The 16,351-nt window shown below is 45.3% G+C and overlaps 4 protein-coding genes across 4 annotated transcripts; 1 reads left to right on the top strand and 3 right to left on the bottom strand.

Moving 5' to 3' along the window:
• Positions 1 to 1,584: 1,584 nt before the first annotated feature.
• On the bottom strand, positions 1,585 to 2,971 carry EDB91DRAFT_1254229 (uncharacterized protein; the record flags this gene model as incomplete). Its single annotated transcript, XM_041323781.1, has 4 exons — positions 1,585 to 1,704; positions 1,752 to 2,114; positions 2,180 to 2,761; positions 2,810 to 2,971. The coding sequence occupies 4 exons, from the start codon at positions 2,969 to 2,971 to the stop codon at positions 1,585 to 1,587; spliced, it is 1,227 nt and encodes a 408-aa protein (XP_041171491.1).
• Positions 2,972 to 4,890: 1,919 nt separating this feature from the next.
• EDB91DRAFT_1061496 (uncharacterized protein) lies at positions 4,891 to 5,325 on the top strand (the record flags this gene model as incomplete). The annotated part of the gene is made up of 1 exon (XM_041314450.1): positions 4,891 to 5,325. The coding sequence occupies one exon, from the start codon at positions 4,891 to 4,893 to the stop codon at positions 5,323 to 5,325; it is 435 nt and encodes a 144-aa protein (XP_041171492.1).
• A 4,738-nt stretch (positions 5,326 to 10,063) lies between these two features.
• EDB91DRAFT_1061499 (uncharacterized protein) lies at positions 10,064 to 12,594 on the bottom strand (the record flags this gene model as incomplete). The annotated part of the gene is made up of 8 exons (XM_041314451.1): positions 10,064 to 10,433; positions 10,573 to 11,082; positions 11,131 to 11,269; positions 11,331 to 11,512; positions 11,560 to 11,958; positions 12,009 to 12,157; positions 12,206 to 12,371; positions 12,431 to 12,594. The coding sequence occupies 8 exons, from the start codon at positions 12,592 to 12,594 to the stop codon at positions 10,064 to 10,066; spliced, it is 2,079 nt and encodes a 692-aa protein (XP_041171493.1).
• Positions 12,595 to 14,717: 2,123 nt separating this feature from the next.
• EDB91DRAFT_1086704 (uncharacterized protein) lies at positions 14,718 to 15,413 on the bottom strand (the record flags this gene model as incomplete). The annotated part of the gene is made up of 5 exons (XM_041316092.1): positions 14,718 to 14,795; positions 14,901 to 14,988; positions 15,039 to 15,135; positions 15,159 to 15,317; positions 15,383 to 15,413. The coding sequence occupies 5 exons, from the start codon at positions 15,411 to 15,413 to the stop codon at positions 14,718 to 14,720; spliced, it is 453 nt and encodes a 150-aa protein (XP_041171494.1).
• Between the last annotated feature and the right edge of the window lie 938 nt (positions 15,414 to 16,351).

Raw genomic sequence — 16,351 nt, forward strand, 5'->3', positions numbered from 1 at the left:
GACATTTTAGAATTGAGCATCCCTTTAGGGGTCGCGTATGATTTCTGCGCTCTCCAGGCAGGGGACAAACAAGGCCAACAATTGGCACCACAACAAGTTATGCCAGTCGCCAGTGGGGAGGTAGTCTCAAAAATTGTCGCTTAAAATGATTATATAATTATATGGTTCTATTGACAAAGTGGCTACTCTAGTATGTAGACTCACCTCCCCACACGATGGGTAGGAGTCTGGCTACATCTCAGCTATCGAGTAATCCAGGCGCTTGGGTGGGGAATAGGTAAGATGAGGACTGGTTGCAAGACATTTTACGTGGTTTCAGCTTGCCACTTGGTGCAAGTGTGAGTACTCTGTAGCAGCTAGCGCCAGTAGTGGTGCATAAAGATAAATGTTTCTCCAGACCTACTTCTCTTTCAAACATACTTCGGAACACAACATAACTTAATTAAATAAGTACCACAATGAAACTTAGAACAAAAGCATATTCTCTCACCTGCAGAATTCCCAGTGTAAAGAAGTCATCTCCAGTGTTACACACTGCTGCTAGTGGACACATGCATGCACACCTGGAAAGCAATTGAAGTCATGGTGATTGCTGAATCGGAGTCAGCCACTCGCCAGGCATTGTATTCTCAAACGCCAAGGATCAGGTGTGGTCCCAGCACAAACAATCTGATTTTGCAAGGAATATTGGTCCTATGGAAATGATGAACTGCAGTTGCATGCAGAGGTCAATGATAGATTGACATACCGCTGAGATTGTTGAAAGCATAAAAACCAGCTGGAGGCCCGAAGCAGCAGCAAAGCTAAGTTGACATTTGTGAAGCTTCAGCAAAAAAGGATAACCACATTCACATTATGAGTTCACCTCGCAAAGTAGACCATGCGAGTTCTCATCAACACTGTGAAACAGTCCCTGATAATCCCTCCTGCAGATGATTGTCTCAGTTCATGGAAATGTTTTACAGCAATCCAGACTGTGAGCCACAGTACAAGGACCTCCCATACAATGATGAGTATCCAATTTATGGGCATCAGAAGTGGGTCACTTTCCACATAGTCAATAGCACATTCATAGGTGCCGAAGAGAATGTACACCTCTGGCATTCGTCAATGAGCCTTGTGGTCTCCAGTATTCCATCCAAAATTGAGCTTACCCCCTGAGGCATGCCCAGTTACCATTTCGCAGATCACTCCACTGGTGATGGTGACAGCTAGCAAGACAATAATGAGAAGTATCAACACTGTTCAGGATCACTGATACATGGCATACAACCGAGCCATCATGATGACTTGCATGATATATCAGTAAACCAATATCACTGAGAGATTGCAGCTGGGTAGCTCACCACCTATCATTGCAGGCACGACGACATTTGTCCACTCTATTGTGACATATATGTTGAAGCCTGACAAATTGAGTTAGTGATCAGCCTCAGAGTATCACACACTCCTAACAGACTCACAACTGTGGTAGTCATTATATTGAATCAACGGGCGGGTCAAGAAGCTCACTCACCCCTACATGGGAGTGCAGTTGATTGGACAGGAATGACAGGAACCAGGGCAGAATACTCACTGCATCTGTCATCGGGATGGTCGGAACTTGAGCTGCATGCCGTCGGTCAGAAGAAATAAGCACAGCATGTGTACTGTGACAGCCGTGGAGCCAATGCAATTGCGCCACTCTGATAGCCATTGGAGAGCCTAAGAAAAAGAAATGTCAGACATGAATAGCGTCAAAAATTACTCACTATAGCCATAACAGGTCCATCATTCGTGACGGTATGGGGGATATCTTCATAGACCACATTCCAGGTGTCCTGTATAGTAACATGGAACATTGCTTCCGACTCGATACGACCCCAGACTTCATCCTGATCTCCGATAGCAGAAATGAGAGTAGGGATGAAAATGGCACTCCACCTAGCCACTGCCTGAGGGCATCCAGGAAGGTGCTTGATCCTATATGAAGAATGGGGGAGGATCTCCACTGTCACCTCTAAGGGATTCATGGGACCAGCCTGAGGTTTCATGGTACTTGGGATGCTGGACACACTGCGAGAAGACTTCAGCTGCTTTGCTGCAGGGGCATTGCATTTGATGCTGATGCCAGTCTATAAATTTTGTAGTCAGTAGAATTCAAATATTTGAACCCGAAGCACACTACCATAGAAGTTACCTGCAAGGGCACTGGTTTGTACTCGGTCTTGACCACAGGCTTGACATGAGCCACAAATTCAATTTCGGAGGAGGGTGAGTCTTCATTGGCTACATGATCCATGATCATGAGGTCATCCTCAATCACATCCATCAACATGAGGTCATCCTCAATCGCAAAATCATCTGTGATCATGAGGTTGTCCTTGAATAGATTGTCCTCAATCAAGTCATCATCAGTTAAGTCATGCTCAGCATCTACGAGTTTGCGCTTGACACCGGTAGGGCAGGATGTGTAGGATGGAGCGAGACGTGGAGGCCGGAGGTTGGCATCATAGTATCCTTTGGGAACCTGCACAGAAGGAGGAGGTTCAAGATCAGATTCCCTATTGGTATTGGAATCATAGTCAACAAGGGAAGTTACTAGAGGAGCGGTCTTCGCATTTGTTTCAAGATCATTGTCCATGAGATTGAAGGCACCATCATCAGCGGTGACATCAGGCTCAATCGGGTCGAGCTGCTTGGGTGCCAGATTGGCGTTGCGATGGGCTAACTTCATTTGAAGTAGAGAATTCTCTGAGACCTTCCAAGAAATTTTGACACCCTGGAAACGCAGTTAGCACATGGAAATAAACTAGATGGTTGGACTCACCTGAGCAGCCTTTAATTTTGACATACGAGCAAGTCCTTGAGAGCGCTCGACTGAATCGGTTAATTCATCATCTGCAAACAGGGTTGTAAAAAGATCTGACACATTGTTGGCCCCAGCATCGGGAGTATCGATAGGTGTGAGTAAGGCACCACCACTACTCATAGTGCTCCCCCTAGTAAGCTTAGAGGAGGGAGTGGTACTAGAGATAGCAGAAGGCACTCCAGAAGCTCTGTGTTTCAAGTTGGAGGATGGCTTTGAACCACCAATGGGAATATGTGTCCTCCAATTCAGAATACAACAAGTATGACTGAATTTTTTAGAACCCGGCAGAGAGCTATCATCGTTATCATAGACCATAAGATTGAAAAAAAAAGATGTTTCGGTCAGATGGATCCTCATGGTTAAAACAATTACAGCTCTTTGCATAAAGGATGGCAGTGGCGTGGAATTTTTGTTCAATTAGGAAGTGTTTAGACTTAGTGAAATTTTGCTTGTGTAACCTAAGGACGCATTGTGTCAACATTGTATTACCATCAGTATCATCTTCACAACATGGGATTTCACAGGATTAGTCGCAATGTCAAACTTGCAGCAATCTGACTCCATGAACAAAACCTTCCAAGCCTTTGCAACATCCTTGGTTGCTGTGGATTCTCCGAATGCACTTGGTTTCGGATCTTGAGGCTCTCAGGCTGACATTGTCATGAACTGTCAGCCTAGCACAACAATGCGTGGTCATCTGTGTGCTTTCAATCATGAAGATATTGATTGCCTACTTCGTCTCATGAGGCAGTATCCTGATTATTTTTGGACCAGCTCATGCACCTCCTTGCAACAAACCAATTCATATCCGTCCATTTCGTGAGCTTGAATGTGCTGATGTGAGCTAAAAGAAACTCAATTGCATTGCCAATGAATGCAATGAGACTCTCTGTGCCGAGTTCATCACATGCATCATAGGCTCAGTCTGTTCATGATCTTCCAAGTCCCCTTCCTCCGAAAGTTCTTTGATTTGAGTATTGTCCTCATCAGAGCCATTAGAATAAAGGTTACTGTCGTGCTCTAGCAGGCTCTTGTGTTTTTTGAAGGCATAAATAGTTATAAATGGCATGATGATAATGATTTACAGGGGGTGTGAGTGTATGATGAGTAAAATTTCACTAAGTCTAACATTTCCTAATTGAACAAAAATTTCAAGCCACTGCCATCCTTTATGCAAAGAGCTGTAAATGCCTTACACATCCAAGTCAGACAACTTATCATCATCACGTGCCTGTGTTGATTCACTAGTGATAAGGGCACCCACCACAGAGTCAATCACATCTCTCACAAGTGTTTTCACTGGTATCACCATCCTCTTTCCCTTCTTTTTGTGTGCTCCTGGCATCTGCACCTCCAACTCCTCATCTTCTTCACTCCCAGGATGCTCAATATTGGCATTGGCTGCTGATTTATCAGCCCTGCCACCATTGCCTATGACACCAACAGCCTTATCGGCAGCCATAGTCAAGTCGGTAGTCTCTGGGGCTTTCGCAGCCTTTTTCACAGGATGAGGACAAGGACGACTAGGCTTAGGTGCAGTGCTTTAGCCACTCTCAATAAGATTTCTTTCTCTGATTGTCTTCTTGCATACTCAAACAGCAACATACAGCACTGGATGAAGATGAACAGGCTGTCCCTCCTATTGCACCACAACCAGATGCCCATGCCATTGAACCGCAACCAGTCATTGAGATTGATGACAGTGAGATAGTTGATGGTACAACAGTACTTGCTTATGTAGTGCTTGCTAAAACTCCTTGTAAGTGATACCATGCAGCGTCAAATCTCGATGCTAACTATTATATCATACAGAATGAAAACAGGCATGAACAGTAGCAGCATTAGCACATGAAGTTGCTGTTCCAGATCTGCGACACCTCATTCAATACTTTTTGTTCACTCAGCTCAACCGAGATGATCCCCACGATCCTGCAGATGTCCCAACTGGTAGCTTGCCTCAGAATGAAGGCAAGCTCCAGGTCTTCAATTCTGCTGCTGCAACTTTCTTTGCTCCCAGCAATCTGAGTGGTACTGGTGGCATGCGACGGGAACATATCCATGCATGTCCACTCTGGAGAAACGAGCACCCATGCAATGACTGTGTGCTCATCAACACTGATTTGGATGCTCAAGGCATGCAAGGACTCGAAGTTGCAAGAATCATATGCTTCTTTTCTTTCAATCACAACTGGGAAGTATATCCATGCGCTCTCATTCAATGGTTTGAGAAGATTAATGATTGTGCTGACGAAGACACTGGCATGTGGATGGTCTGCCCCAGTTTCCATGAGGATGGTTCCCGGAACCTTGCTGTTATTCATATTGAGACAGTGTTCCGTGCAGCAAACCTGATACCTATATACAGTTCGGAGTACATCCCTCATGGCCTCAAGTTCTACCATTCCATTGATTCTTTCTGCTCATTTTATGTCAACAAGTTCGCTGATCACCACGCCTTCAAGATAGCCTCCTGACCGCCATGTATGGCATAGGTAGGTCTTCAATTCAATTTTTGATCTGTTTTAACAGTCAGATCCCAATAGAATATTTAACTTCTCAATGTGTCTCCCCTCTTAACAAGCCTCACTTCGAGGCTATGTACATGAAGAGTCATCATGTGGAGCCCAACGTGCAAGTTCTGTTACCTGATAATTGGTCAGTTGAATTTCGCTTCATGAAGGTAGCACTCAATTGATCATTTGTAGATTGAGGTCTCACCTTTGGACATACTCTGCAAGGTATGCCCTCTCCTCAGCAGTTGTCCCCTCAGAGTGCGCCTTTTGATGTCGCATTATCACTCTGAACAGGATGGGAGGAGTTTCAATGTTAGTTTGTCACTGATTGCAGAAGGGACCACCGAAGAGTAAGTAGTATGTATTTGTTCCTTTGATTGATGTTCATCTACGCTGTAGTGCTACTCCCCACAACCCCTGGTTTACACCTAACACTACAACCCCTACAGGGCAACAACAAAGTAGAAGATCCTCCACTTCCACTTCCAAAGCACGCCTTTCATCAGTCTCAAGAGTCGAGGATCAAATGCACACACTTGAACAACAGAAGGTGCACGGCTACTTGGACTCACTCCCACACCGGTTTCCATCTCCCCCAATGTCATCCTCTCCATTCCCAATCATCCCTCTGAACCCTTCTCATATAGTAATGATCACAAGTCCCGTTCCAGTACCAAACACAGTACGTCAACCAAGCACTTTCTCACCAGCCCGTTATGCGCAAAATAATCCACCCGCTCTTTATCCCCAACTCCTTCAGGGTCCGCTGAATCATCAGCACCCTCTTCTATCTCTCTTGACTCATATGACTCCCCTCCCTCACCCCCCCCCAATCACTCGAGGACCAAGTCCACATGGCTTACATGTTGAATGATACCCGTCTTGCTAAGATTCTGCTTCTTAAACTTAAAGGGATCAATGTCACCTTGGACAATGATCCTCGGATAGATGAAGTCCAGGAAACTCAACGGAGACAGCAACAGAAATGGGAGGAGGTTCAGTGAAGACAATGCTTGTGCATGTGCAAAAGGGTTTGGGAAGAAGAAAAGCAGCATCTACACACCGAGCGACTTTGCACTATTTGCCATCACGAGGAGGAGATAGCTGTAGAGGAAGAGAGAAGGCAGATAGCAGATGTTCATAAGCATGAAGAGGCAGAGCTCGCTCTTCTACAGTGTTCCACGCAGGTGAGGTTCTCGATGGCTCAACATCACACTGTATCTTATGGTAAATTGTCGCAGGCATGGCTAGAAAGGTGCTTGTTGAGGCACGACAAAGATCCATTTCAGTACAACTTCATGTGACCCATGAATTTGAGCACAACTCCACCCAAGCGTGGCCTCACATCCCCAAAACCGCTCCACAATGACACCACACCAAAGCCTTCAGGTGGTCAGCAACGCACAGTGTCGTTCAAGGAGGTCATGTCCTCTATGGATGGTAAGCTGTTCCCCCTCGACGCAGCCGAGCAGGCAGAGGAGGTGAGGTGTATTGCAGGAATCAGTACTGTTGCCAGCCCTTCATGCCACTGCCATCATAACTCTGCGCAATCCGATTTACTGCTCAGCCTGCTGCACAGTAAGTGATCTCTGAGCTCGGTTTACCTTTCTCATGTTTCCTAGATGCAATGAGGCATCTCCCAACCTCCAATGAGGACAAATTTGTGTCCTATGCCAACAGGGTATTGTTCTTGCATTTTATATTACTCTAAACTAACACCGACTGAAACACAAGATTACTACCTCATCTCCTGCTCTGGATCTCGCTCATCTCTCCCGGACATCTCCACGGAGTTCATTCTCTGCAAGAGGCGTGCTATGGCAGATGGACACCTATCTTGATTCAGGCTGTTGTGGTGACCGAGAGGGAGGCGAATTTTAATGCTCAGGTCAGTGTTATGCTGATGGTAATCAGAGGAAGTTTCAAGTCAATCAATCTACTGGAGGTGGCACTCTAGAGAAGTCAAAGGAATCAAGGTGGATTCACTAGTGTCTAACTAGTAGTCTGAAGATGTATCTGGGTAATTCCAGCGTAGGTCAAGATGAGGAATCATCGAGACTACGACCTGCTTATATACGATAGTAAGTCAGGGTCCAGGGTCTAGGGTAAGTAAGTAATATGTCCATATAAGTATAGATAAGTGTCCATGGGAATACACATGGTGTATGCATGTTAAGGGTCTATGAGAATACACTAGGTATCAGCATGTAAGTAATATCCAAGGACTTGCCGAGGATAGATCGAGATTGATCACAGATCAATGAATAGGGGTGTGCACCTGTGATATGGTGAAGTCGGAGAGTAACCCTAGATAGGGTGATATCAGGAAATGGTGACACTGTGACATGGTGTCAATGTGAAGAGGTGAAGATGTGAAAGGTGAAAAGGAAAATCAAAGGTGTCATAGACAACCGTAACAGTCAGTGTCAATGCCCAGGATGACAAGGGCAGGGTGGACTACTATGCTATTGCACATTGCACCTCAGAGAAGGTCATAAAAGCAGTCCGTTTTCATTAACAATCGGTTCAAAGGCTACTTAAAGGTGGGCACGATAATTTGGAGTCCATTCCACATCTCCCAGACGCCGAATCGCCAAGACGATAACATCGACTTCAAGATCAGTAAGCTTGCAGCTCATCTGTTGTAAGATTTCCGCTCACCTTAATCTGCAGTCATGCCGCACTCAAACAACACATTCTGTTTTGATCCTTGCGCCCCAACCACCTCTTCACTCTCTCCCACAACCCCAGCAGGACCTCTGAGTCCACCTGCCATTCCACATTCGCATTCACCTCTGCCAGTGCACGAGCCGCTGCCTCTGTCCACCGGCACTTTCACTCCCACCCACAATGCACGTCTGAGTCCATCGATCTTGGTTTGGAGGCCACCATAGATTGTCTGTCATTCCAGTGTCTATTAACAAACAAACAATGAGCTGAAGGACATACCAGATTGCATTTGAGATGTTGGTTTAGACAAGTTTAGAGTTTGAATTGTTAGTACTAGGGGGAGATCTGTAATGATATGTTGCTTGCAGCGCTTGTTTTGGCTTTGGTATCTGATCTTGCCTTGCGCTGCTTTTCGCCACATGAATACCACGTGCTTCCTTATTCGACTTATCAAACTAAAAGGCAAGTGAATGAATATAAATAAGTCAAAAATAAGTTTTAATTTTCAAAATAAGCTGTGCTAAGGAATGTGTGAATTTACTGATGTCTAAAATCAAACAAGTTAACTCTACAATGTACGATAATGTTTTCAAATAACTTCAAATTCTTTCTCATCCTTGTTATTTTATCAGGGGGTAAAAAAAGCGATCTAAATCTGCTAAAACTTGAATTTGGAAAATTTAGACATAATATTGCAGCATTAGTTCTAAAAACTTCTAATTAGCTTAGGAGGTTTTTCCTGATGCAAGGTGTTGCGCTCCTGCTACATGTTATTCCCACTCAATAGTTGTCTGGTTTTCCATACATGCAAACTATGTACAATTTCACAGTAGAGACTTTCTGGTGGTGTGCGCTGGCAGTGCTCCATACAAGTCAGAAAGTTAGTGATGTGAGACACATAGGTGGCCCCATGGTGAATTCCTGGAAGATATAATGGCGCAGGGGTGCACGAAGTTCCATTGCCTAATATGGATGCGAGACCAACAGCTTTAAGGCCTTCGGCATCTGAGCAGCACATCAATTCGTGGACTTGAACACCATCTTTGAAATTGAAACACCTAAAGCGCCTCAGCAGACTGCTACTCATAGCAGATCCTACCACCACACAGGTTCATGTCATACAGCTTCACACGTGTTAACTTAGCTTTGCTGCTGCTTCGAGCTTCAATCTGGTTTTGATGCTTCCAAAAATCACAGTGGTATGTTGATCTATCATTGACCTCTGCATGCAACTGCAGTTCATCATTTTCATAGGACCCATATTCCTTGCAAAATCAGATTCTCGCTGGTGTTGCTTGAATTTTCTCGGTCACAGAGATGTTTGTGCTGGGACCACACCTGATCCTTGGCGTTCGAGAATACAATGCGCGGCGCGTGGCTGACTCCGATGCAGCAACCACCATGACCTCAATTGCTTTCCAGGAGCGCGTGCATGTGTCCACTAGCAGCAGTGTGTAACATGGGAGATGACTTCTTTACACTGGGAATTCTGCAGGCGAGACAATATGTTTTTGTTCCAAGTTTCGTTGTGGTACTTATTTAATTAAGTTATGTTGTGTTCCGAAGTAGGTTTGAAAGAGAAGTAGGTTTGGACAAACATTTATCTTTATGCACCACTACTGGCACTAGCTGCTACTGAGTACTCACACTTGCACCAGGCGGCAAGCTGAACACAGGTTCATGTCATACTGATGCATTAAACAGTGCAACTGCAACACTCCACTGATGCATCATTGGTGCAATTGTACCACCTTCCAATGATGCATCAGTGCAGTCCTCCAGATTGATGCACTGCGATGCATCATCCCAACCCTTGCACCAATGCATCACCTTGCTACTGTGATGCATCAACCTGCCCTCGCTTGTTCATGTGCCCCTACTGCTGTTTCCCGCCCTCCTGCTGTTTCCCGCCCTCCTGCTGTTTCCCACCCTCCTGCTGTTTTCCGCCCTCCCACTGTTTCCTGCCTGCAAATGATACCAATTTTACTCTTGCTAACATGTATTGGGTGACCGAAACTATAACAAAGGTTTATGTACTATCTAAGTCCATGTCTTTGAATGTGTTCACCAGAGCCAGGGTGTCAGCCCAGCTGGTCTTGAAGGACTCCACAAGAATTCGACGTAAAACAGCTTGACGTTTGGCATACACCGTCTGTCCCTTGCGCTTGTCTGTGTCTGTGTCTTGTAGTGCGTTTCCCAGGCTCCGCTCATCCCAGCGCTGGGCATCCCATTCAAAAAATTGCAGAACCCTTCGCATCTCCTCCTTCAACAACTCCACATCTTCTGCCCAGCGCATCGCCTGTGCCCTGGCTTTGCACCATTCTATTTGCATATCTGATTGACCATGAGCCTGACTAGGAAGCAAAAATGAAGAGCTGCCTACCTTCCAAGGTATTGTCCTTGTCCATCTTGTTCAGAGCCGCTCCCCACATACTCCAGATCCATGACAGCTTTCTTGTTCCCTCCAATTCTCCCCATATTATGTCTGTCATCAAGCGGATGTCAGCTCAGTCTAGCGGCCGCAGTGATGAGTGCCACCCAGACTGGGTCTGATTCACTCGTGGTGCAAGAACAATGAGGGATTTATGTGCATGCTCGTAAGTGCTGGCAGCGGCCTCGATCCTTGCTTCAATGGCTTTCAATGTATTCTGTGCCTGTGTGTTTGCTCCTTGTCCACAAAGGTGCCGGTCTTTATACTTGAGGATTGCAGTCTGAGCGCGTAAGTTCAAATGTAGAGAGCAGAGTGCATTGTGAGCTTGCCCATACCGCAACTTCCATTCGATGGCTTGGAGACGGGTGTCACAAGGCACGGTCCTGCTGATATGGGATGGCAGGCAGAGCTTGATTGATTCTGGTGCAGCGGCCACATTGTTAGATACTGAGCTCTCACTCGCACGTAGTGCAGTGAGAAACAGCATGTATAGTTCCTGCATCTTCGCCCAGGCATCGATCCTCCATTGGAGAGTGTTGCTTCGCTGAAGCATCTTTCCTTCTTGATTGTCCGTTGCATGAACTCCAAGGCCAGCTCTGTCTGCTTTCATTCGCCATCTATCAAAGTAGGAATGAGGTCTGATAAGCAATGGTTGGGACACTCACTGCTGCTCCTCGAGTTCTAAGCCAGTACTGATCAATACACTAGGAGTGCAGTCCTTGTGTAGGGCAAGGTAAGTCCCTGTTTGAAGGTCAACCTGGTCCTCCCTAGCCAGCTCCAGTCGTACAGAAGCCATAGTGATACCTGTGATATACAGAGGATCAAGATGAGCACATAAGTATTACCATCATGATCTCATACTTACTTTCTGCCTTTTGTTCGAAGGGATTGGGCTGCGCAGCGTCATGCTCCCAAGCCTCCACCTGTTCTCTCCACTGTTCAAGGGTGGCACCATATTCGCCTCGCAAGCCGTCATTAAGGTCCTCGAATGCTTCACAATGGTTCTCTTGCTCTGGCAACGCATCCTTCATTTTTCGAAGCATAGTACTACCTGATAAAATGTAAATTAATGTATTATTTTGACAAAAATAAACACACCAAGTCCAACAACCTTTTTCCAATTTGAGTCTCCAAAGTAGTCATCAAGGGTTTCTTGCTGTGCACCGGGACCCATTTCTTTTGTGCTTGAAGCGACAGGGTTAATGTTGGCCCAGCCATGTTCTGGTGCTTCTCCATTGGTCCTTCCTACCCTGCTCTTGAAATTGAATGAGAAGGAGGTTTGGCACTGCTCAATATGAGCAGGTAAGTGGAACTTCGGCACAAAAAATGAGACAGTCTTGACGGTATGTGAGAGGTGCATTGACAATGGAAAGGCACTCATACAGTGCCATAATTTTTTGTGCCACTGGCACGCGATATCATAGGATATGTTGAGAGTGTCGAGTATGGTATGACGAAGTGTTGAAAAGAACAAATAATCCATGTTAATATATCTACATGCCCACATTAGATTGCCAACTGTGGAATGCAAATGACAATTTACCTTTCACCCTTTTGGAGATCCCCCACTGCATTGGGCCTTTTCATATTGTGGTGAGCACAGTCGACGGTACCTAAACCGGTAATGGCGAGTCCGTGGTTAGATTTTGTATCGGCCATGTTGACAGCGGTGTGACTTGAACATGTTGATTTCTGCAAAAAATAGTGAATATACAAAAAGCATAAATAAAACCAACTAACCTCTTGGATGCTGTCCGCACTGCTATGCAAGAAGCCTTTATAAGCCTCTTCCTCCATGAAATAACCCCAGCCACGACTCAGGCTTGGGTCAACATTGTCATTGGAGACAGCCTTGCATTTTAAGCAGAAATTCGCATCAATGGCGAGGAATAATCCATATAACCACCTAACAATACCTATATTAGCAATAATTCTACTCCGGACTGAAGCTCGCTCTAAACTCACTGTCGAGGGGCATCTTTCCAATCAGCTGGAAGGTTCTTCCCTGGGTGTGGGCATGCTGGGCACAATACGGCACATTCGCCCTCAGCTGTCCCATCTATACCACTAGGGTCATGACCTCGCCCCGAACGCTTAAGTATCTTCAAATGGCGCCACTCGCATATCATTCACAAAAACGACTCATATCGATCCTGTAGGGAAGCTGGAGTAACTTCAAGGGTACTTGAAAATATGAATTTACCTTGACGGGAAGTAGGCCAGTGTTATCAGACATCCGCCTGAGCGTGTGATAAAAATCATATGTAGATACTTTTGACTCAAATGAGAGTAGGTGATACTGCTCGAGAACGCGGAATGTTGCAGCGGTTTTTGGATCTGATGTTGTCGAAGGAAACCAAGATATTTGAAGCAGCTGCATGTGGCTTTCGGCTGTTGCACAATCACAGAAGTCAAGGGCCACTTCGTGTATACCGTGGGTGTCGATAATGACAAAATCATTGTTAAATGCACAACAAGGATTGAGACATTCCTGGCCAGTGGTGTGGCCAAGCTGGATGTGAAGGCCCAGGGTTTTCAGTGAGATTCGCTCGAAATATTGACCGTTCCACCTCTGTGTTGATATGATATATTAGTTTTATGTCCTACTCTCCCAATCAAATATGAAACCGTACCTACAATCAATGAAGTGGGTGGCTCACATGGGCCAACAAGATGCAAGTTGAGCAATAGAGCTCTGACCCTAGGCAGTCCTCACACCGGTACTCCAGGCTGGGATGATCACATTCCAAGCAAGACTGAGCACTGGCTTGACTACATCTTCCTTTGAGATGGATTATTTCGCGAAGGAATAATTCTTGATGCTTCAACCGCATCAACAAAGGATAATCCTAAATAACTATGGTAAGGAAAAAGCCAGAGGACTCAGAATATTGTAGTATACATACACCCGCTGCTCGATTTCTTTTTTGTTGGCCTAAAAAGTCTAATGATACTTTGAGTGGGAGATCATCAAATGGCTCAGGAATTGAAAACGGCACATCATGCAGAGTCGGTGCAGTACGAGTTAGAGTAAGATTATTGACAGTTGATTTAGCATTCTTGGGAGGTTGAAGACGCTTCAGCTTATAGCTGATGGACCCATCTTTATGAACCTCATATTGGGTATGCTGGCGGGAAGGCACTGAGGTGACTGAGCGGTAAAAATTGAGCTTGGGTTTCTTCTTCCATTTCTGCAAGTTCTTCAGTGCTGTGGATGTTGCCTGAGTGCATACAATAGTCTGAATTGAAGATGCCCTGGCACAAGGAGGGTCTGTAGACATTCATTGTTGAAACCTGGGAGAAGTATGGAAGCCCGGACCTCGAGCACCTGTACTTGTGTATTTGTAGATGTTGACATACATATTGCCCCAAGGCCGTATCACATCTCCCTTCCTCCACATTCTTTTCAAACACCCTCCCATGACACCTGGTTTGGCTGTATTGCCCCAAGGCCAATTGGTGGAGTACGCTCTCGTTCATTTCTCAAACACCCTCCCCATGATGCCTGGTTTGGCTGTATTGCCCCAAGGCTGATTGGTGGAGTATGCTCTCGTTCATTTCAAACAGGTACATGCTCCCTTCCTGGTATCCATTGTTTTTTTTGGTGCGACCTTGTTCACACAGAATTGGTTGCAGGTTGTGTTGTGTCGCTGATGAGTCGAAGGCTCTTGTTGTGTCAACAATGATTTTCTGTGCAGGGCAGGCGTGCGCATGGACGAGGTATTGTTTGGTTTTGGAGGAGTGTTTGCGACCACTGACTTAGGCTCTTAGATCAGAGCATCGATGTTCGCGCATCACGGCCCATCGGCACTCACGATCGGGATTCCACTTATACCTATTGTGCATCGCCAGTACCGTTCATCAGAGGAGCATCGGAGCATGTATGTGGCCCACAGCATACTGTACACAACTGTATCACTGCACTTGTGAGTTCAGTACTGTAGAAGTTTCTTGAATGATTAGCCTAGCTTCGAGGAGTGGTACTTAGATTGTATATATACATTCGATCAAATGCCATGTCAGCAAAGGAAGTGCATGTCAGCCATGAGAATGGTAATGAACACAGTGCGAAGTATCAATGAAGGAACAGATGAAAGCTGAAGGATGAGAGATCATGTGCACACTCAGTGATGACTACAATATTAAGCTGAGTAGTGTCTGGGGTTCGAAGTGACTCAAATGAACCAAGTAAGGTCCGGTGAATAACAGGGTACCATGAACTCAAACATGTTAATGCGTTATTCTAAAACAACTAGTACTTGGCATTCTCGTAGTACAACATCCTCCCATAACTAGTCCCAACCACAGACTGGGCAATGCCCACATAACTCTAAAGCTGACGAGATGTCAGCAAATGCTACCAAATGAAGTATGGGTTGAACCTACTAGTGTGTCACCTGCTTGGCTGCAAGCCTAGTATGATGGCACGATGAACCTTATGTTCTCCCAGAACAAGTGACTGAACTGCAAAGAAGGTAGCAACATAATTGCCTGGTGTCCACAGCTCAATTTTTACATCATGCCTATGGCGGTGTTAAGTATAAAAAATGTCAATGAAACCATGAAAACTCACCAGAGATATGCCGGAAACACTCCAATGTAGCGGCCCTGAGTAACACAATAAAAAGGGGGTTTTAGATCACGCTGGGCAGGCATATTATAGAATATTCCTTGATACAGATATAAAAAGCACTCATCCACCATAGCATTTGCAGCTCCTCAAACTCTATACTGCCCTCGTACACAGTCACAAACTCCTCTGGTTCGGCCATGTAGGGTGTCATAGTAATGCTGAGCCAAAGAGGATCAGTGGATTTGCATGATTGAGAGGTATCCTGGGAGTGGGGAGGAACTGAAAGGCGCTGTAGTTTTGGATTAGCCTGAGAAGCACATCCATTAACAAAGCAAACTACTCACCCTGGGTCATGAGCGTTGACATTGGTGTCATATTAGTGGTGGTTAACGCGAAGTTCTAGAGGAGACTGGTATGTGCAATGATTTTTGAGTTGGCCTATGAACCGCCATTGATGATATAGTGGACCACTCACCCTGGATAATGAGGTATTAACATTGATGTCATATATATGGTAGCAGTGTCTAGTAAACTTGATTAGACTTAAAACGGTGATATGATGTACTCATCAAGGGTTTCAAACCGACGGGGTACCAGTATTGAAATTTGATTTCCAGTGCAGAGATTGCAGACAGCATGAGTCACCAGATGCATCACCAATACATCATTATGATTACTGCGAGACATTGATATCACGAGTCTCCTTTAGTGATAAGATTACAGTATGCACAGTGAATGATGAAAATGTCCACGCTGGAGTCAGCATTGATCGCACAGATTGATGCATGGGGTGGGTGTGGGAGATGGTTATGTTGTTGGATATGGGAGAGAGGAGTTGAGTATTATGCCTGTGGAGTGAAATGTTGGAAGAGATGCAAGAATGGAGTCGGTGGAGGGGAGCCACAGCCGGACAAGATGATGTCAAAAAATCGAAAGGGACGTCCTGAGGATTCCATACTAGTATTTTGCATATTGATTTTACAGCTTGATATTGGTGGATACAGTACCGATGTTCATTAGAGGCCAAAATGGCGGCTGGATTTTAAACGTACCAACTAAACCAGTTACATATTTTGATTTCTGGGAGTTGCAGAGCTGACATTCTGCAGGTGAAATTGAGGATTTCACTGTTGTTCTGGCTCATTAGTCTGCGAGAGGTAGCATGTAGTGTCGGCGTTGGTCGCATAGATCATGTTGGCTCAGTGTTTATGCATAGACAGTGTTGGCATAGTCAAAAGCTACAACTGTGCTTGCCTGTAAGAGGTAGGGTAGTCTTAGCCATATCAAATGGCCTGTGAGAGATAAGTGTAAGT

Source organism: Suillus paluster (assembly GCF_016628075.1).
Source record: "Suillus paluster strain FC165 chromosome Unknown EDB91scaffold_102, whole genome shotgun sequence".
Lineage (NCBI taxonomy): Eukaryota > Fungi > Basidiomycota > Agaricomycetes > Boletales > Suillaceae > Suillus > Suillus paluster.